General features: G+C 38.9%; 2 protein-coding genes across 2 annotated transcripts; one reads left to right on the forward strand and one right to left on the reverse strand.

The window, feature by feature from the left end:
* Window positions 1–1,238: 1,238 nt before the first annotated feature.
* Window positions 1,239–2,691, forward strand: LOC106917267 (P2Y purinoceptor 3). Its single transcript, XM_014986084.2, has one exon. It carries the CDS (start codon window positions 1,239–1,241, stop codon window positions 2,640–2,642), a length of 1,404 nt encoding a protein of 467 aa, XP_014841570.2. The 3' UTR covers window positions 2,643–2,691.
* Window positions 2,692–8,612: 5,921 nt separating this feature from the next.
* Window positions 8,613–20,388, reverse strand: alox12 (arachidonate 12-lipoxygenase). The gene is made up of 15 exons (XM_014986083.2): window positions 20,193–20,388; window positions 17,216–17,362; window positions 16,632–16,833; window positions 15,814–15,895; window positions 15,612–15,734; window positions 15,250–15,356; window positions 13,441–13,613; window positions 13,157–13,300; window positions 12,640–12,843; window positions 12,203–12,289; window positions 11,509–11,678; window positions 11,101–11,222; window positions 10,359–10,459; window positions 10,029–10,199; window positions 8,613–9,226 (listed from the first exon to the last, which is right to left on the reverse strand). Exons 2-15 carry the CDS (start codon window positions 17,360–17,362, stop codon window positions 9,047–9,049), a joined length of 2,013 nt encoding a protein of 670 aa, XP_014841569.2. The 5' UTR covers window positions 20,193–20,388; the 3' UTR covers window positions 8,613–9,046.
* Between the last annotated feature and the right edge of the window lie 2,953 nt (window positions 20,389–23,341).

Here is a 23,341-nt window from a genome sequence, read left to right on the forward strand (position 1 = left end):
CAAAACAAATATAATGATATCAGCAGGTATATCCTGTGGTAATGGATGTCTGGAACTATGCTACATTTCACATGAAGAACATCCTAAATTACATTCCAATCAAAGATGTTTAAATATGAGAAACACTCAGTGATGATGTTCTGTACTTCAAGTGAAAAAATTAAAATACATTCATCTTTTAGAGCTGGGGTGCCATCAGCTACCATCCACCAACTTTTAGATTCATCTCTTCTCCATCACACCTGAATCAAGTGACCGGCTGATCACCGGCTGAGTGGCAGACCGACTGCTGACCTCAAGGACTGGACTTGGACACCACTAGTTTAGAGTAATGTTGTCAAAGTCCAAAAAATAAATGCATTTACTTTCACATAAGAATAATACCATCCTAGGCGCCTGTTCTATCCTATAGTTTTCATGGTTCCATTCAAGCATTTCAATGTCAGAAAGCTTTCCTTTGACTCTTTTTGGTTTTTAATGTATATACATATATAACACCCTAACTGATAAGTCCCATTCCTTTAATATGCAGCAAAGTCCCGAACCTTGTTTTTACTGAGGTTGATTCTTTTTACCTTTTGGTCTCATTAATTAATGTTGAAAAATATATGCTAGAATGCACAACACAGGTGTCCATTGTGCTCTGTAGTCTTACAGACACCACTGTGCCACGGCTGGCTGTGTTTAAATATCATGCTGTTCTACTTACTGCTGTCTTGCTAAAGGTTTTCTCAAGGCTGGGGTCAGACACAATGAATAATAAATGCAAAAATAATATACAAACATTTGTTGTATAATAAATGCAAAAATAATATACAAACATTTGTTGTATAATAAATGCAAAAATAATATACAAACATTTGTTGGTGAATGACACGTGTCTGTTTCAGTTATAGCAGTAACCCATCCCTTGGCACAATGCCCAGTGATACCTTACAACGCTGCTCTATTTTTAGTTGAAAAACAAAAAAAGTGGAAGTAGCATTTCAGGTCATGTGTTTTTGTTGACTGGGTCTGCTGCTGACATGGAAAGTTCTGTCACATCAGTTGAGGAAAGAAGCACAAACAACACACAGCGCTCATCAGCCACCTGTGACGCACTAACACTGACCAAAGGTGACGATTCTCCATCTTTGTTTCTAGGTCAACAACAGTTCGCCGACATCCAAGATGTGAAAGCTACAAACAATTCTCCTGATGGATTCCTGAAGATAAGCTAACACAGCTTCATCCCTCCCATGTCATCCAGAGCTGAAGAGTTTCCAGACATCAGTTCCACTATGCTCCAGGATGTCCTTAGTTCCTTGTCTCCTTCCACTTCCCCCATGACTCCTCCAGCTTCATCCTGCAGTATAAATGAATCTTATAAGTACATCTTCCTCCCCATTTGTTACTCTTTTACCTTCATATTTAGCATTACTTTGAATTCTATCATCCTCTACCGTTCCTTCCGTCAAGCCAAGCGCTGGAATGCTTCCCTCATATATATGGTCAACCTGGCCTCCACAGACTTCATGTATGGACTGTCTTTGCCATTTCTTGTGGCTAGTTACATAATGCGTGACCGCTGGGTGTTTGGGGACTTCATGTGCCGTCTGGTCCGCTTCCTCTTCTACTTCAACCTCTATTGCTCCATCTTCTTCCTCACCTGCATTTCTGTTCACAGATACCTGGGTATCTGCCACCCGATAAAAGTGATCACCTTGGAGACCAAGAAAGCTGTCAAGAACACTTGTGTGTTGGTGTGGATCGTAGTGTTCGCTTTGACTTGCCCTATTTTCCGGTTTGCCCAGACAGGCTATGTGACCAGAATGGCAGGAACGTGGATCAATGCAAGCAAAAGTATTTACAACGAGAGTCACAACATGCCATCATCAAAGGGCAATAGCAGCTATAATAGCCTGGGATTGCCCCATGAGGAATACCAGAATTGTTGGGACGATGCCATAGACAAAGAATTCCTTGACTACATACCCTATGGGATTATTCTACATTTAATTGGCTTTTTTTTACCCTTTTCCATAATTGCTTGGTGTTACTCTCGTGTAGTCCTCACCATATTTAAGACCCTGCATTCCCAACCCTCATCCCGCAAAAGACCCAGAAATACTGACAGCAAGGTTGTGGAGAGAAGAGGTAGAAGTGGCTCTGCAGCGGGTGGAAGAGGAAGCAACGGCTTGTTCAGGGGGATAGAAAAGGATGAGGAGATTTCTGTTTTCCTTGGAGCTCGTTCCCCGTACGCGAGCCGCAGACGTAAATCCATCAGGACCATCATCACCATCACCTTGCTCTTTGCTTTGTGTTTTTTCCCCTTCCATGTGACCAGAACCATCTTTCTGCTGCTGAAAGTCACTGGGAAAGTTCCCTGTGAAACCATGACGACAGTATCGATGTGCTATAAGGTGACGCGGCCGCTAGCGTCCTTCAATGCATGGCTAAATGCTCTTCTATATTTTCTGACCAAAGACAAGGTGGGAGCTCACTGCTGTCCAGCAGGGAGAACTAAGAGCCCACAGCAGGCTGGACCGCTGCTGCCGCTGAGAGTGATGGGAAAAGGAGACGGTCCAGTGGAAGAAACTATGGGAGACCAGATTAACAACGAGGAAGAGAAAGAATTTCACCCCTGTCATCCAAAAAAGTAAGATAAAAAACACTGAAAGATAGATAAGTAGATAGGTTGATTGAATGAAATAGTGCAAAGCTATTAACACAAATAGCTTGTACAAATACAAATACTGATTGTAGTCTATTGCTAAATGACAGAGATGATGGTATAAATTACACAAATAATACATTTCAAACATGCTATTTATAATCACGTAGCTCAACTTTGTAGTTATTTACATTTGTATGATATGTATGCTATTATGGAAGCTGCAGTTTGTGTGTGAACATTTAAAGAGAGCAGGAATATTAAAGTGAAGGAGTTCAAGCATCACAGAAATCTAACATTGTCTTGGTCTCACCTTTATTAATCCTTAGACTTTTTCACCTAGGGGGCGCGCCCCACAGTTTGGGAACCTCTACCTGAGATGGAGGATTTTAAAAAATTATTTCATCAAGAGATCATCTGGAGATTTATTTATTTAAAAAAAGATAAATTTTTAGTTATTCATGGAACATAATAGCTCCAAAAAATCCCTACCACCCTTTTAGATGCAGATAAGACTGTAGAAAAATATGACTTTATTTGCCTATCTTCCCATTCATGCACAGGAGATGAGCAAACACACCAGGCAAGGCACGTTTATTTGCGTAGTGGGAAATTCAAAGTGCTGCACAGCAAGAACAACGGAACAAAAATTGAGAGAGAAAAATAAGCCTGACACTTAGAAAGACAGAGGAAGTATCACAAGTTAAAAGTTAAACTAAAATTAAGCAAATAAAAATCTGAGACAAGACAGCAGCAATAAAGCAAAATCTGGCTTTCATGGAAAAACAATTGTAAACAATAATGTCTTCAGCACTGAACATCTAAGGTTTTGCTGGGATTACAGAAAATATATTTTCCTGTTGGTCATTTAGCGTGAATGAGCTGGCTGATTGTTTTTGTCTTCTTCTTCTTTTTCTTCTTTATAGTGATCTGGATAGAACCTAATCTATTGAAAATGTCTTCTGTGTCATCCTTTTGGTGAAAAACTTAATGTTTCACATTTATTGAAAAGACAAAGTCTTGCGGTGGCAGTGGGTTTTTTTATTGACAGACCTTCTTAAGTTGTTGCAGTTCAGGATCCATGATGTGTTTTTCTCGCTCTGTGGTCTTTAGCTCCATTTCTCCATTTTGATTTTTAATCTTGTCTTTTTAAATCCAAAAAACGACGTCTGACTTTTTTTATTTTTTGTTTGTTTGTTTGTTTTGTTTTATTTTTTCATTAAGCTGGATAAAATGCCATCCCATCCACTAATGGACATTTTGTTTCTAAATTTAAACAAAAGACTGATTGTGCTAAGTTCAGATTAAGAAAACAAGAAAAAAAAAACACAGCAGGTTGTTTGGTCCATTGTTTGGTTTGATTTTTGTCTTTTTAGCCAACAAACTCAGCTAGTAAGAAAATAAATATATGAAACTTTTTATTTGACTGAAGCCTTATTCTCTGCATACTTAAGGGACATTAATCTGTTTGATCTGTTCTATTTTTTGTTTGTTTATTTCTTCAGTGTCTTGGTATTTAAATCATTTGGTCAAATTCTAACTCTCTCGCTTTGATTTAAGAAGTCTTTGTGATTTTATATCTTTGTGGTTTTGTGATGTTGAGCACCAGATCCTATACAAACAGTTACAAACAGATAAGCAAAATGTTTGGCACTTAAAATGTTCCCGTTTAGTTGAAACTCCCTGACTAATAACCAGTGGTGGAGAAAGTACTCAAAAAATGTACTTAAGTAAAAGTACAAATACACAGGCAAAAATGTACTCAAGTAAAAGTCAAAGTACCACATTAACATTTTACTTAAGTAAAAGTAAAAAAGTACTGGCTTTTAAAAATACTTAAGTATTAAAAGTAAAAGTACTTGCTGAATACATAACCTAATCGCTAATATCATTAAGTGTGCCGATAGTATTTAATTTGAATACATCATAAATGTGCCATTTTAATAAACAATATCACAGATTAAACATGTTCTTATTGTGTTTATTCTCTGTAATAGTTTAGACTTAGATATGTGATTCTATGCATCATAATTTCAGGGATGGAAACATCTTGTCTCCTGTCCTAACATAGAATGAACTTCATTAGTGACATTTATTTAGAAAGAAATCCAACTGAAAGGGGATGGAACGAAGGTGTGGGGGGGAAGACATGCAATCGAGGAGCCACGTAGCAGAGTTGTAGTCAAGACCACTGAACACGAGACCAAGACCAGCACCCTGCGCTACATGACACAATAAAATGAAGTGCACCTATCAAAACTGGTTCTCAGATTGATCTGAAAGATCCACATTTCCATAAAAACACCTAGATATTAAATACTTAGAGCTGAAATATATTTAACCAGTATCAATTACAACTCATTTCATTCTGTTTTGCTTTCATCGCTGTGCTACAATCCGCAGAGGTCTCCTGCCATCCCTATAAAAATAACGCCCTGGGCGGTTGCCCATATTGCCCATGTCAGAAACCACAACTGTCTGCACCATTAAACCATGAAACATAGCAATTAACTGTAAACAACACTATGAACACTGTCCAACGGCGCAACAAGAAGAAGGAGCACCATGACTGTTCTCATCCTCCCTCCCACTGCATGTTTGCCACCATGACAGGAGACGAAATCAATCAATGAGCATGCTCTGTGTTCATACATTCAACTTTCACTTATTCGGCAATTAAATAAATGTGTGTGTGTGTGTGTGTGTGTGCGTGCGTGCGTGTGTATATATATATATATATATATATATATATATATATATATATATATATATATAGCTATTGCAGTGTACACAAGAACAAAGAACGGCTCTCAGTGAGGCTTCAGTCCCATCAACCTTAGTAAAGATCCGTCCAGAAGAATCGGATCGTTCCTGAATGTCATATCACTATATTGCACTTTGGTCACAGCGTTGTCCCATATTTGCGACACCTCAGTCAACACGTCCACACAATAATTCAGCGCATGAGTGACAACTTTTTTTCATCGCAGATGCAACATGTGTCTCAGTACAGCTAGTTTTGCAGCATCACGTCCACAGATCTTACCTTTCTTTAAGCTTTCCTTCCAAGTGACGCTAAAAGTTGGACAAAGTCCCACCGTCTGTGAAAGCGAAGCGCTGCTGGTTTTACATGTCGCCATATCTTATGATTTATGCAGCTATTATCGTTTAGTTAGACATCTTCTCCCGCTCAGAGGAAACCACTGCGCATGTCTGGAGCTCCGCGTGCGAGTAAAGGGGGAGGCGATGGGTGACAACAGACACTAAGTCACGTTATTGCTTGGATTTTACGGCGCCACCTTAGACCCTGAACTTCATATTTTAACGGACAAAAAGAGAGCAGTGCGACTTGGATGTAACGAGTAACGCGACACTTTTGTAGAAATGTAGTGAAGTAGAAAGTACAGATACTTACTGTAAAATGTAGTGGAGTAAAAGTAGAAAGTACCCATTATTAAATCTACTTAAGTAAAGTACAGATACAAGAAAATTGTACTTAAGTACAGTAACGAAGTACTTGTACTTCGTTACTTCCCACCACTGCTAATAACAAACAGTGACATTTTGTAGAAGCTCATTTCTGTCTCACACTTTCAACAATCCACCTTACAATTATTAGGCCCGAGCAGCTAAGCGCTGCGAGAGCCTATTGAAACCTTGCTGTAATTCATTTTGTCCTTTTAATCCATCGTTCTTTTTCATATTACTGCTGGTCGGTGAAACAACTGACAGACTATCTGTGCAAACATAAACATTGACTTGCAAATGAATTCTCAACCCTTGAAGATTTGAGCATAATAATCACAAACTATAATCATATTCAGTTTATTACATGTCCCAATCAGTTCAAGCGTTTGTTTTGAACGTTAAAACTTTTAAGCAGGTATTAAACAGACTTTTTTTTAATTTAGCCCACATTTCTGTATTCAAATATTCTGTACTGCTCTAATTTTACGTGCTCTCTGTAACAATGTGTTCTTTTTATCTGTAAGTGGAAAATCATCATAATTAACAGAAATAAAGGCTTGAAAACATTGTTCTTTGTGTAATTAATCTATATGACATTTCAGTTGAACTTTACTGAGACAGCTTTTCAAATATTACTCTAATTTATTAAATGGATTTTGTATCTGGAGCTGAAAAAAAACCATGTTTTATTTTGTGGCAGTGGAAAACAATATTCATGATGTCGGCATGGTGACGTTTTGGTTTACGTCAAAATCAGTGGAGAGTTATGAAATGTTCCTCTTTGTTTCAAGCTCTGGTGTGGTCTGAGACCAGCACTCCCATCTCTCTAACAGCCAGCCACTTTTCCGCCAAGCTTGACTTGTGAAAAAATTACATGAAAAAATACATGAGAGTCAGACACACACTGAGCACAGGGACCGGCCTGTCATCTACAGACTCAGCTCTGTCGCTTTGCTTTTTGCACACACTCCCAAAATAACCAGGCACCTTTTTGTCCTTCCAGTTATTGAAGGTTTGTTGCACATCTCTGGCATTTAAAGTAGACTTCTGACATACAGAGCTTCCTGTGAGAGACTTTTATTCATCTTTGGTTCCTCTCTTCACTCAGTCTTTTCCTTTTCATCCAGATGTTTCACAGTCTGCTCTGTTCTTTCAGGGTGGCAGTGTGTTGGAGTAGCTCTGAACTTTCATTGAGATTTTTTCTCTTTCAAAATTTTATTCTTGCCTTTTTGAAGGAAAATAGCTTTTTTGGACAACTGTTCCTTCTTGTTTGGATACTGTGTAGTTGGACTGATTCTGGGCAATGTTTTTCATATTTTTGCTATTTTGCTGTGATGCTTAACTGGGTGGTTTAAGCATCTAATCAGCAGCTGATTAACATCAGAAAAGCAGAACTAATACCACAAGTGAAGTCAGAAATCCCAGAGGAGTAGAAAGGGAGGCAGAACAGGAGCAGAGAGGAGGAAGTTCAAACCATCGCTTCCATCCATCTTGATGGGCAACATGACATGGATAAACAGCCAACACACATCAGCATCTACAAAAACACTTTGAATCTGAATTAATGAGTTATGACATTTCATTTCCCTTTGGGATCAATAAAGTATTTTTGAATTTGAATTCTGAATTCTTATCAATGAAATTTTAGTGCATGACATTAATTCACATCTTTCTCCAAAATGAGAGTTCTCTTGCTTTCTCATGTGGTGTGTACATTCGCAGGACGTCATTATTATGATCATTTTGTTGAGTGCAGAGTCATCCTCTTTAGAGCATTAGTGTCCATAGTTTGGCTCCAAAGAGGCAGGATTGACTCAGATAGGAGTTAATGATGTGAGGTGAGGTGGTATAGCTCTGTATTTCCTATATCTGTGCTCTCTGTCCCCCACACTTTTTTCAACCGTTACAAATATTTAACCCATTGTTAACATGTCATAACGTGTTTTTCCGAGACGCTGTTAAATGTAGCAGGAAGGTTTAGCTGCTCATCAGAGACATGCTGCTGTGTAGAACTGCATGGCCAAGTGTAAGAATCATGGCAGCAAAACAAGTTAACAGCTGAAATAACAGCAAATAATGCAAAAATGGAGAGCAGTAGAAGAAGAAAGTAAGAAGTGGTCGGTTTGTTCTCCAGTAGAATTAACCCATGGCAGCTCAACCATAGAAATAGCTCAGGATAACCTAAACCAGTCGAACTACAAGCTTTATCAAAAAGGAAAGTTTTAAGCTGAGCTGGTTCCACTGCAGAGGAAGCTGAAAAGAATCTCCCATCCTAAGTTTAGAGGTTCAATGTGTTAAAATTTGACTTTATTTTAGTCGCTCAATTCATCAAGTGAAGCATATCATACAGGTTAATTCCACACAGACTGATGTTTTTTAGCCTTATAGCCAAGGGAAAACATTTAACATTTGAATATTTTATGAGATCAATAAAATTATTGCAATGTAGTTATGTACACTTAATGAAAAGAAGGTTCATTACCTGCTTAGATTATTTTCAAAAGATATTTTTATTGAAAAAAAGCCTCATTGGAACACATAACATATTGAATATGTAACATGTAAGTTATTCACAAAACATTGTAGAAATACCAGCCATGTACGCTTTGCTTGGTTATGACCCAAATGCAGCATTGTTTCTTGGTTCATAATTATGGATTCTTTAAAAATGCTGCAATAGTTTTAATAGAATTGCTCACCTAATAATGCTAATAATTTAGCATAAAGCTTAGATTTTTGGATTAAATAAATCTATCGCCATGTCTGATGAAATCCATCACCATCCTTTACTGCATTAGACATATGGTCTGGTTCCTCCTCCTGGGGTTTCCATGGCAATGTGTTTTTCTTCAAAGTTTCAAAAGAAATCAAGCACTGCTCAAGACAGACAAAGGAAGTGGTGTGATGATTACACTGGATGTGTTTCTATATGGTGATGCTGTTTTCTATGCGGCTGGGGAGAAGGACGAGGTACTGAAGGTCCAGTCCGGCATTCTGATCCAGGATCTGGTCCTCAATCTCCTTCAGCTTCTTCCGGAACGTTTCAATCATTTCCAGGGCCAGAGACTCGGTGAAGTGTTCCTGTGTGTACTGACCCAAAGGGATCTGGACAAAAACAAACAGCAAGCACTTAAAAAGAGGTGGTTTCATTTCACCGGATACTGGATAAAACAGTAAAGACTGTGAATAACAAGGCACCAGTTAAATAATGTGACCATCCTGGACTGTACTTCAACTTTAGTTTTTAGTAAATATGCAGCATTGTGAGTAGGTGTTTCCACACCTTTGCTGTAGCTCCAGTTTGGGATTTTATATCTAGAGTTTACATGTTTTCAATCTGAACACAGAAAATAGTGGCTTCCTGCACATTCTCCACTCATGGCCATCAGGTTTGTGTAAACGTTTAAGCTTTTTGATTTTAATTACCTTCTGACGTTTTCAGCAGGTAACCAAAGAATAAAACATTTGAAAAATAAAGTTTTGCCTTATAAGTAAATCAGCTCTTTAAATAATTAGCCAAATTTAACTTTTAGAAATTCTCATACAGTTAATATTGAAATTTCTGACCAAACCCATGAACTGTTGAAGTCTCCTCTGGTTTCAGTCAGCTCTTTGGATCATCACATGACTTCCACAGAGGAGAGCGAACCCAGCCAAATGTTTGACTTTTAAATGCACTACTTTAATGATTTGCACCTTATGCAATATGTCATTTTAAGTGAAATAATGAGGAAACTTAGCTTTTAAAATAGCATTGGACAGAAAACTTTACTCTCTTCTGTTTAGATTATATATTCCTCTTAAGTTCTTCAGTGGTGTTGAAATTTAAATTAAATGCTCATACAGAATCTCAAAGGATGTCCTCATATTTTCCTTTACTGCAAAATGAGTAAAGTCACAGACTCACTGCGTCTGGCTGCGCTCGTCCCAGATGCCATGTGATCGCCATCTGCACACAGGACTGGCCCACGTCAGGAAGAGAGGCCATGATCATTTCCATGGTAACAGCATCTTTATCTGACGGTGGGGGGAGTCTCATGGTGCATGGGGTGTTGGGAACCCAGGCACACCAGTCAAACTAAAAATGACAGAACACTGGTTGTAGTGGAGACTGTGGACAGAACAGCCACAGTGGATTAAACTCCTTCAGGTTTAATCCATCAGCAAGAAAATTTGAAGCTGTAATTTAGTTGGTTTGGTCATTTCAGAGCTTTTTGTGTGATTTACTTGTTGGTACCTGTCCATTGTTGGTTGCGGCATGCTGAGCTGTGCTGGTGAAGATGGCCACAGTCAGTAGAGTGGACAGTTCCTCTTTGCTGCAGAGTTTATTTGACAGACCTAAAAAAATTAACACAACAAAAAAGACAAAAAAAATATCTGTAACACCTCGTCTACTCTTCAGATGACATACAGAAACACCTCTATCATGAAATGATGTCATGAGCTTTGGGACTTTTAGAGTGTTTCCACACCTGATGGTCTGGCAGACTAGTAGTAAATGCTCTTAGGTCTGAGGGCATGAATGAATGCTTGTTTTCTGTGTTTCTGTATTGCCCTGTCTCACTCAATGGCAGCTGGAGTTAGTCATTAACCTCCCTTCAACCTGACACATACACTAGTATGTATGTACGGATATAGGTATGGATGTATGGAGCACATGGTACCAAGACAAGTAGATCATTTTTGAGTAAAGTTAGAATGGCTGGTTGGATGAATGAATGGATGTCACTAGAAGTGCAACAACATGGGGAAGCAGACATTAGAGCCTTGGGCTCATTCAGGTCTAACACCTGCTCTGCAGGTGTTAGACCTGTTGCCTTGACAACCCAGACATCCCTCTTTCTCCTGCTTCCTGACACTTTTACAGACATCAACTGGCCAAGCCAAAAGAGTAAAGGCTTGATCATTGGACACTCATTAGCATGTTTCCAAAATAAATAAACAACTATTTCAAAAAAGAATCACTAAGAATGACTTACCAAAGTTGGGCAGTTCAGTGAAGCCTTCCTCTGCTATGTCTTTGATCCAGGCTTGCAGCTCTGGGTCTTTCTCCACATCCTGGTCTGTGTGGTAGTACAGACTCACCATGTCTGAGACGAAACTAAGCAGAGATCTGCAGTTATTTATTATGCACCTACAAGAAACTAAAGACCTGTTCAGAGACGTGTTCTGTATGAGTGTCCAGGTGGAGAATAGGAGAGTTTGACAACATAGTGAGTCAACACTGTAAAAATCATATCGTACAATTGTTCTACATCATTCTACAGAGTTGAGAGATCATATACCACAAACAGGACTGGTTTGAGGTATGTGGTAAGACTGGTTCTTAGATTTCCTAATAAAGGAAAACTAAAGATGAGAAGTCAGATGTACAAAGATAAAGGTACCTATGAATGGCTTCCCACAGCATCAGGGAATTTTCTCTGTAGAAATAGTTGGGGACCTGAAACACTCCTCTATCAGTGAAGTCAAAGTGTGGCTGCAGGGAGCGATATGTCAACACCTTGTATTCCCTCTGGGCAAGAATCAGGAGGCCATCACCGCCTGTAGAGACAACCTGTCCACAAACAGGACTGAGTCACCACCATCCTCAGACTGCAGCCGATGCTACAGAGGGAGAACTTACACATTTTTGTTATTTTCACATGACATCAATAAAAAGGGTAACACTTTATCTGAAGGGCTGTGCATCAGACTGGCATGACACTGTCATAAACATGACAGAACATCTGTCATGAAGATGAAGGAGTGTTCATGAATGTTTACAACTATTGTCATAAACTGTTATTCGGTACATAATTACTATTTTAATGTAAAGTTGATACTTTTAATTCAACTTTTAGTGCAACTTTGCATTGAAAGTGTCATTATTTACCAAATGACACTTCATGACAACAGTCATAAACATTCATGAAGACTCCTTCATGTTCATAAGAGATGTTATGTCATGTTTATGACAGTATCATGTCGGTCTTATTCACACCCCTTCAAATAAAGTGTTACCATAAAAAGATTGTTGCTTTTTTTATCGTTGGCATTTTTAGAGATTTTTGCACTTCATCAAATAACGTAGCGGTATACTCGTTTGAAAATGCCGTTGGGAGAGATTAGCTGCGTTCGCCCCCTGCAATTGATCTCCAGTGTGTAGCGCAGATGAGGAGCCAGGAGCTGCAAAGTGAGAAACACAAGGAGTAACATGAACTAATGATATAATAAAAATACTAACTATTATCAAATCAAACAAGTCAGTCAGGTTTCAGGTAATAAAAAAAAAAGAAATGGCTCAGCTTTTCTATCACCTCATTGTTCCAACAACTAAACTCTTCATCCTTCCCAAATACACATATGATCTGCATGAACTGGACACATTTTTGGAACAATATACTGTATGTAAGCAGCATGTCACTAATTGTCAGAAAATTCCACAAATTCCAAAACTTAATTTGTGTGATTTACTCAAATCTGTCAACATATATGAAACCGCCCAGAATGTGATGGATCCCACAAGCAATAATTACCTTGTACATGGGGTGTACCGCAGGCAGCTGGCGAAGAGTTGCGACACAGAACACCTCCACCACCAGGTGAGTCCGGAGAAGGTGAGACAAAAGCTGGAAAACCTGGAATTCTGAGTGACGCACCCACATCTTGGCCAGCAGCCAGGCCAGAGGAGGGTCTCTGGGAAGGAATATGGGCGTGTCCAGGTCTGGAGTCTGCTCCAGCTGAAGATGAAGCAAAGGAGACTGAAGGCATTATCGACTCCTACATATGACAGTAAAACATGAAGTTTCACCACCAACCATCAGTTTTGTTAACTGTCATTTTAATTGTCATAATCTGGTCATAAACCTTGTAGAAATTTTTCATATAACTTATCCAAAGGCAACATATATGTAAATATTTGTAAAGAAATTCCAATAATTTTAAAAGTCTAATCTTTTGAGTATAGTAGAGTTAGGAATCAGAATACTTTCTCAGCGTTTGTAGTTAAATCATTGAGTATTTTGTGAAGTACAACCAGTTTAAATGGAATACTTGAATTGCAATAGGAATGAGTCCTTCATCTGGATGCTGGTACAGGAGGCAGAGCGGAGCAGCGATGAACTGAGGTTTGCCCTTGATTGTGTTTGCAGGAATCCCATCCATGATGGCGTAGTCCAGCAGGAATATGTTTCCTGCCTGGAGAGATTAAACACAGGAGCAAAGAAAAAGAGGACAGGAGTGTGTAACTTTAGAGAATATTAATTTTGAATGGAAAAAAAGTGTATCTGATGTATAAGTGCATCTACAGTGAAAACAGATGCTGAATTTTTCTCTACCTTGAGTTCTTTGTCCAGGTTGGTTTTTGCTGGCATTGAGCTCTGGACCATGTCTGACGTGACGGGGAAGTTTCCCGGCAGAACCGAACACTTCTTGATCATTCTCGGGTTGCTGCCGTTCAAACACTGGTAGCCGAAGAGCCAGTCCTCCTTCCAGTGATCCATGCAATACTCTTAAATCACAACATCCATGTTTGCATTACTAAATTTTTTAAATATCAAAAAAGTAACTCAACTTGATCCAATCTGCTTAATTGTCCTATAAAAAGCAACAAACATTAGTTTAGGACACTGTTGATGAGCTACATAGTGATGTTTGTGATGTAACACACGTGTTAGAATGTTAAATAAAATTTTGCACAAAATCTAATTTGTAAGTTCATGTGAATTGAATAATTTTATTTTCTAAAAACCCTTCTTTGGGCCTTTTTCACAATGTCACTTCCTGTTCTGCTTGGGCAAATAATCCCAGCAAGAGGTACATAAACTGAAAAATACATGTCTTTAAAATTAACTTTAACTAAAAAAATATATTTAAAATTGACCACCCCTTCCATTCTCCTGCCTCTGTGTGGTGGGAATTCTGATGAATCCTCTGGTGTCTTCTGCTAATCTGAGATTAGGTTATGAGGGATTACATGCCCAACAGGGAAACTCAGATACCTCTCTGTCCAGCAATATATCCAATAGACATGTACTAAAAGTCCAGAAATAATATGTACATTCTCCAGAGGTCATGGGGGTCTGTGCCCAGGTCTTGTTCCAGTTGGAAGTACCCAGGAAATTTTGACCAGGAGGTATTCTAATCAGAGGCAGGAATGATCTAAATGCACAGAAGCAGATGATTAAATATTTCAAGGGTGAGGGAAAAAATGGAGTGAGAGATCAGCAGGTGGATAGATGCAGCATCTGCAGTGAACAGGTGCTATACCTGCCTGTTGTGGTGAAGAGAGAGTAGTCTAAAAGTGAAGCTCTCGATTTACCTGTCGATCTACATTCCTACCCTCATCTATGGTCATGGGCTGTGGGTCATGACTGAAAGAACAAGATCACAGATACAAGTGGCCGAAATGAGTTTTCTCCCCAGGGTGTCTGGGCTCTCTCTGGAGAGACAGGGTGAGAAACTCAGCCGTACAGGAGCCACTGCTCCTCCATGTCGAGAGAAACCAGTTGCAGTGGCTGGGGCATTTACTTAGGATGCCTCCTGGACGAGAACATCCCACCAGGAGGGGAAGACCCAGCACACATAGGAGGGATTATGTTTCTCGGCTAGCTTCAAAACACCCTAGGACTGCCTCAGAGGAGCTGGACCAAGTGGCTGGGAGAGAGATCCCAACTCAGGATAAGAGGAAGATGGATGCATGGATGGGTTTGAATTAAACCCGTTTCACTTGAAAAATGTGTTGAAATGATGTGTGTTGTGAACTGGCGCCATATTCATAAAGTCAACTAAAGTTAAAATTAGTTGAATTATGTTGTTATATCAACACAGCAGTTGTGATTAAACTGTAGGTGGAAAGCAAAAACATTTCTGCATTACTGCATATTATCACAACACTCTCTCATTATGGACAATTAAGTAATTTATTTGGAATGTGTGTAATTCTGAAATTACAATTCAGATTTTTTTTTCTTTCCTCTGCATAGTTGACATATTGCTCTGTTTCTTTCTTTAGAATCCCTCATGAAGGATTTGTTAACACTTCTGACTAAAAACAATCCTCAAAATCATTTCTTGGGAATAAAAACTAAAAAAAATCTTTGCTGTCAGCTATAATAGATGCTTATATATGACATACGTTTGCTTACCAGCTATTGGGCTCCTCAGTTTCCAGAAGATGCGTTTGAAGTCATCCAGGTCACTCCATGATTTCCCAAAAGTGATGGCCAGCTTCTTTAGGGACAGCTCGAGCAAACTAAGGAAGAAGACCCATTTTTACTTTTATTGTCATTTACAGTATCAAGGATGACCCGTCCTGTGCTGGGGAGGTAAGGTCTGACAGGTTTTGTTTAGAGATACAAATAATCTCTGACAAAATATCCTTTAGGTTTGAGAAAATGTCTGGGTTTGCATTTACTAAAATGAAATGAATAGAAGTCGATAAAAAGTCCTAAAATTTATAGAAATACAAATCTGTGTGTTTTTGTGTGTGTTGGTGTGTATCACTCACGCATATTGCAATGAATGTTCGAAATCACTTCTCTTCTCATTGTCGAAGCGAACATCTTGGGGTAAATCAGTTTCTGCTTTGGCATCAACACATCTAGGGATCCCTGTGGCCCACGTTACCCACCTGACAAACACAGACAAGCTTTAAATGACAGTGGTGGGAAAAGAAATAATTCTTCATTGTTTTATTGTATTTGTGGGACCTGAAGGTATTTTGTCTCTCTTGCAACTCCGCCTTCCTGTGTTGCAGCAACTTTGCTGAGGAGTCATCCACCAGGGTCTTTGCTGTGAATGCAGAAAGTAAAATCAGACATGTTCTGTTGTTAGGCCAGATTAACATGCGGATTTGGCAGCATGTGTGAATAAAACTGTTGTTCTTTGCCGTCTTTTTCTTTTTACCCAAAATCAGACCATGTACCTTCCAAACGGGGAGTGTGGCTTAAACATTTATTTCTCAGTGAACTGTGTGTAACCAAGTGGAGCGGTGTCAGATGAAGACCTGTGTGTCACCACAGTTCACCTGCAGAGTTTTCACCATCGACACATGAAACCTAAAGACTCTTCAGACCCATAATGGCTACGACACGTAAATTCAGTTTGGCTATTCTTGTTCCTGAGACGTAAATGATCTAAATGAGAAGAACAGCAAATCATCCCTCACCATCAGAGACAATCATCTGAACCTTTTCTGAACGTGTGATTGATTCATTTGAAAATGATTGGTGTTTTGTAAAGACTCTGATAATGGCTACACTGACCAATACATATCGGCCTATTAATAAAGTTATTCCTTAATATTTAAAGAGTTGTTGGAGTCTTCACCTAAACAGATCTATGTTCCTCTCAATGCATGTTGGGAGAAGTTGGAGCGCTGCCATCATTTTTTTTGGCCCATATAACCAAACATATGGGCCACGTAGATGTCAGAGTGAAACTTGGTATGTGAAGAAACTTCAACATGTCAATGCAAGCAGCATTCACTTTCAATTCTTTAAATGTAAACGTCTGAAATTTCTCCTACCTGTTCCTTCTCTTATTTCCACCCTGGCTTTTCCTATAAGCCAGCGGTAACATGGGAATGTCAAAAGTCGCTTTTCTCCTGGAGGTTCCACTGTGACATATCGACAGAACCAGTTGTCTTCAACAAAATACTTTTCTTTCTCCAGTCGAACCAGTAAGAGGGACCCTAAAGGCTCCTTGCTGGTCACCCTGTACTGGTCCACCTGATGACAATTGGAAAGAAAAGGGAAATCTGTAAGTTGAACATGTCTGGGTTCAGTTATGAACATTTTAACATCATTTCAGTAGGACTTGTGCAGGTATTCATGTGTGCATTCTCATGATAATGCTGATTATTATTATTATTATGATCATTAAGATAGTTATGATCAATATGATTATTTTAATTTGAGACATTTTTGTAAGATTGTAGAATTTTTTTTTGATCAAAGCAACATTTTTATTTATGCAGCCAATTCACGAATAAAATCTAACTGCAGCATTAGTGTGTGCCTATAGAGGTCTCTGCAGATATAACCCAGCCTTGCTCCTAAGCAGTGTCTTCATCATTGGACAGATGGTCACCACTGAATTTCACACACTCACTGCTCCTCGACAGAAATCAAGTCCAGGGTTGTCCAGCAGGGTGCGCTCACTTTCCCCTTTCTCCCCTATCAGGGTCATGAAGATGTAGTTGTTGGTGCCGGAGTACTCTGATGTCCCGGTTGCCACGGTGACAGTGTAGACCTCCATCTGAAGATGTACACACAGAAAACAAACTAGTGATGTTTGGAAAGACAAAGAAGAAATGTGTCACTATATGTTGTTCTGTTGGTAGTTGGCTGCCAGATTCACACATGGTGAATTTAAGAACCATGTAGTTCTATTATTTAAACAGTTGTGAAGCAAAATTATTTACTGCAATCTCCCAATAAATTTTCTCCATATCAGAAGATGGTGAGAAACGTCACCAGTTTGTGTTGATTTCCTGGTTTCTTTGATTTGCTGGAAGAAAACCAGTTTGCTGGTTTTCAAGGTAATTTCACAGTAATTTCACAATCACTGTGAAATTACAGTAATGAAATTACAGTAATTGTAATTTCACTGATTACAATCAGTGAAATTCTCATGCTAGAGTAATCCAAATGTAAAAAAAAAAAAAAAAAAAAAAATCAGCTCAGGGCATCTGGAGGGTTATTTTCCTGTTATTGGTAAGAGACATCTGCACCGTGACTCTGAAATACTTCAGTGTGGGGAAAAACGTGTTCAGTCTCCAGATAAGGACATTCCACTCAGGTTTGTCCAAACTGTTTACAAACGGCTCCTTCTCCATGACCGTGGTTTTAACCGGTTAGGCTGCTGTCAGATTCACCTCCAGGTGCAGATCCTGCTCAGTTCTTTCCTATGTTTTGTACCCAGCTGTCCATTCCTCACAAGCAGACTGCATTCGTTTATTGGGCCATAATTTAATTCACTGCATGAGCAAAGGTGTGTTGATTGGAGAACTTACAAACTCCAATCAACACACCTCAACCACCGAAATGGAGGGGCGGACATGGCATCAGCTGTCAGACCTGCTCATTGTGAAGAATGAGCATCTCCAGGAGCAATGACAGAACGGCTAGGCGACGAAGAAGCAAGAAACTGTCAGAGTTACAGTTCTGCATCAGGACTACATAACATTAGTTTGGAGTGATGCGCAAATACTTTGAGTTTTTCTTTTCAATAACGTTCATGTGTGGATATTGGTGTCCATCTTTCACTGCATTAACTAAATCCAAAAAGGTTGGATGTTAATATAAACCGAATACCATATTATAGATTTGTACATATAATAAGCTAATCAGCTAATATTAGTTGTTTTCATTATGTTTGAGCCACATTGAGCTTATATAAGACAAAATAGAATATCTGAGTTTATTTGAGTCCATTTTTATTTTGTCTCTAGTTGTCTTTGTTTCACAGTAGACTGACAGGAAAGCAGGTTGTGAGAGAGGGGGAAGGCCTGCTGCAAAGGTCAACAGGTCGGCTGCGTGGTGGACTGAGGCCTCCGTACGTCAGTCGTGTTCCTCTGTCCCACCGCTGGGCCCACAGCCTCACGGTTCTCCATTGATAAGTTTTTTCTTCAAATATCATCGTACCGTCGACCACAGCTCCTGTGTGCTCATGTTCCACCCACGTTCCTACGTTCCTTCCCATATTCACGTTCGCAATAGTGAGAAAGCAGAACACAAGGAAGACGGAATCAAGATAGCTAGAACCGGATCAGACATTAACCCACCTGAGTGAGACTTAATCAAGAAGCAGCTATGGAGCGTTTACAGTTTAGTATAACATCTGTATGGGTCTCTTCTTCACCACACATTTGATGACAAAACATAAACTGAGAATGTTTGTCATATAGTCAAACTCCCTCACTGCCCTGGCTTCATGGACATCATGCATCCCTCCTACTCCTCAGTTAAACTAAAGACTTGTTCTTAATTTTGCCTAAAGTCAACAATAAGTATTTTTTAAAACTGCAGATGTTAGTAAAATAAATAAACAAGTAAATAAATAAATACACATTTTCATATTGGTTGTTTTAATTATTATTTAAAATATTAAGATAAAAAATACAGTTTAAATGAGAATAAATTGCGTGTGTATGTCAAGTTGAAACACACAGAGCTGTTCCTGCTTAACCAACAACTAAGGTGAGCCAAACTCTGCAGTGTGAAAATCTCTACTTGCGACAGGATTGCCAGTATATCATGGTTAGATAAGTGGAACATGCTGGACTCATTGAGAAACTGAATATATTGCTCCAGGAAATGTCCCACCCAATATGTCAAAACAAAATAGAGCCATGTTTTAAAATAGTGCTTCAGTGAGGTGGATGCTAATCTGAATGATTTGAATATCACACGTAAGCAAATGGCTAAGCCACATATTTGCAAAGATGCAGATAAAGTGAGACATGCATTGTGTGATACGGAAGGTGATACTTTTTTTTGCTTTGTTTTTTCCTGCAGCCCCAGGCATCATGACTGGAAATGAGATCAGACGTCACATCTTGGTCTTCACATCACATAGAATTTTACAATATATACAGTTTCCAAGTCTTTGTTGCAAATAATATTTTGTAATAAACACACACATACACATACAAATAAATGCAAGTGAGTATATGAGTAAAATATAAAGAAACATGCTTTATAAATTAATTGAAATTGCAGCCCTTTCAACATTCATCTTTATAATACCTGAATATTGGTGCTGACAATATTGTGAGGTATAAGGCCTCATTAATATTTTATGTTTTGGTTTTATGAACACAGGTAGTATTTCCTGCTTCAGGGACACAGAGAAAGTTCTTCTCCGATCAGCTCCAAATTCGACGTACAAGATATTTTTGGCTAAAAATATTTGACTTCTCTCTAATTTTCAGTTATAATCAGCAGCTTTTGTCAATAAAAGTTTAGGACGCAGCCTATGAGAGTCATCATCTAAAGCAAAGTCATTAAAACGCTCTTACTATTGATCTTAGAATGAGAAAAAAAAAACACACTAAAACATCAACCTGTCATCAAATCAAACTGACCTTGTTTTCCAGCAGATTTCCTCTCAACCAGTTTGTCGCCTGACCAGTTGCCGGTTTTATCCTCTCAGCTCGGAGCTCTGTGTCGTCTCTCTTCTTCCTCCTGAATAGTTCCAGCAGGAACGCTCAACTGGATATCACTACTGAGTAACTGTGCAGCTCTCTGTCACTCCTACTCAAAGAACAAACAAGCCCTTTGTGGGAGCTCACCTCACTCTTCCACAGACACACACACACACACACACACACACACACACACACACACACACACACACACACCTACACACACCTACACACACACACACACACACACACACACACACACACACACACACACACACACACACACACCTACACACACCTACACACACATAGAGAGAGAGAGGGAGGAAAGAGATTTAGCAAGATGAAGGAAGTTGGGTCAAAAGGAATGTCAAAACTAGCTACACTTTGCTCAAAATCTAAATTGATGTTGCTTATTTGCAATGGATTCCAAATGTAAAGGGTTGTATTTCACACAGAAAGCAGAAGTTACAGAGTAACACTTTTGTTAAGAAAGCCATTGAAATCATGAATAGCAGTAAATAGTAAATAGGTATTAAATAAATAGGCAGTAAATAGGCATTCAGGTGAACTCAGTTCACCTGAATGCCTGTAGCTCTACGACAGAGAGTGAATTCAGAACCTTCACACTGAAACTGTACAAGACTTTCTTCCCAAAGACTTCAAAGCAACCTAGCAGTGAAGATTTTGAAGACAGACATCCTGCCTACTGATGGAAAAGCAGGAGAGACAGTAATGGAAGGAAACATTATGATGATGACACACACACAGTCACCATCCCATTGGTCAGACAGCAGCAAACACTTTGATGGAGTCTGGCAGAGAAGCAAAGGGCTTCTTATTTGAAACTGTTGGAGCACGCACCCAAACACTCTGCGAGGTTGAGCACAGCATCAGGAGATGATGTAGCTTCACACAGCATATCAGAGACCAGCTGTCACCTTGTCACCTAACTTGTCACCTGACTGCTCACTGGTTTCTGTCTGACTGCTCTCAGTTCTGGTTCATCTCTCTTCTCTCTCCTTAATACTTTGAACTGGCTCCACAGTCAGTGAGCAGGCCTCTGTCGCTCCTACCGAACAGCTGGATGATGTGGCAATCCTGGAAGAATGACACCAGCAAGAACAGAGTGAACACTGCTCTTAAAAGGGTTAAACTGAAAAGAAACACAACCAGTGATGGCACAGTTACTTTGAAAAAGTAACTTTAGTCAGATTACTGATTACTCCTTGAAAAAGTAACTTAGTAACTTAATTACTGATTATTTATTTAGTTACTTTCAGCAGCTGCTGACAACAACCCTCCGCCACCTGTAAAAATGACATTGAGCTTTGCCAATTCTTCCAGCAACAAATTGCACATCTGCCTCCTCCGTCCATTGTTTACATTTCTGTTACAGCTGCTAACTGTCGCATAGAGACAGCGGTCACTCCCCAAAACCAACAGAGGAAATACAATTACAAGAGAAAATAGTAATGCACAGTCAGTGATGTCACAGTGATGTGATGTCACAGTCAGTGATGTCACCACAGTCAGTGATGTGATGTCACAGTCAGTGATGTCACAGTCAGTGATGTGATGTCACAGTCAGTGATGTGATGTCACAGTCAATTATGTCACAATGTAGTGATGTCACAATCAGTGATGTAATATCGTTAAAAAAAGTTACTCACATCACTGACTATGACAGCTAGATAAAAAGGTCAGGAAACAGTTAATTTAAAAAAATAGCGAGGGAGAGGTAAGTACTTCAGTTATGCTAGCTTGACTTTGACAACTTTAACATATAGATGTGTGGAATTCTGTGTGATTTGATTTAGATCAAAAATAAAAAAGGCAACTTAAACACTAACTCTCTGACAGATCATGAGTAGAGCAGGTGTTTAAGTGTCCTAATCAACCACCATTGTGTTAGATTAGCCAATAGTAGCAGTAGCTAATCTAATAATCTCAAAATAAACATCAAGCCTAAAAACATAAATCAGAATCAGAAGAATTTATTGTCATTGTCAGAAAGACAACGAAATTGCAGTTTCAGTTACAACCATCCATCACACAACAACACAAGGAGGGGGATGGGACAGGGGTATAGTTGGCTGAGGCCTTGCAGCCTGACAGTCGCCGCCATTAAACGGGCCTGTTAAACCTTTTACAGACTAAATGTTCTGTTCATTGCGTGGAAATATAATAATAATATTAATCATAATAACATTATGTTATTATATTGTATTGCTACTACTACCATCATTAATAGTAATAATTACAATTATTATTAATATTAATAATAATTATAAAGTTTACATTTTCTTCCATCTCCATCTATTGTCTAATGTGCACAAAATCTTTTTGGACTGTGGGAAGAAGTTGGAGTACCTGGAGAGAACCCACCCATGCAGATGAAGAATATGCAAACCACATGCAGAAAGAACCCAGGCTGGGATTCAAGCCCAGGACTTTCTTGTTGCAAGGCAACAGTGCTACCAACAGTGCCACTGTGCAGACCTGATGTTTTATTTTTGATATTTTATTCATGAAATGTATTTTTTTATTTAGAATTTAGAGACCAGTTGACTGAACAGCCAACACCAAACAGTGATTTCAGACTGTGGCCAGGAAGCTGAAGCAACAGTGAGAACCCAAAACAGGAAATTTAATTACAATTGGTAAATATGTTTTACCAGTTGTAATTAAATGTAAAGCTAAACTGTCAATGCTTGACTTGATGATCCCAACAAATCAGAAAGTCCACAGAAAAAATATAGAAAAAAACAAAAATGTGAAAATACCACTAAAGTAGATAGCAACCCAAGGAATGCTTAAGATAGACAAACCGTCGTTCATCTCTGTGTTTGCTGAAAACGAGACAGAGATCATAATATTCTTTGGAAATAATAAAAAGATCTGGAGGGTCAGTCCCTCCTATGGCTGCCAGGCCTGGAGGAATGTTCTGCTCTTAGTTACTTGAGTGCAATTTTTGGGTAATCTATACCTCTGGTCCTAAGATATTTTTCTAAGCATTGCATGTTTTAAAAAGCTGACATTTTCCTTGATTTTAAAAATTTTGTTTTTATTTTGAATGTCTTCAAATC

Source organism: Poecilia mexicana, unplaced genomic scaffold, assembly GCF_051168715.1.
Source record: "Poecilia mexicana isolate PSO_F unplaced genomic scaffold, ASM5116871v1 scaffold_18, whole genome shotgun sequence".
NCBI classification, from domain to species: Eukaryota; Metazoa; Chordata; class Actinopteri; order Cyprinodontiformes; family Poeciliidae; genus Poecilia; species Poecilia mexicana.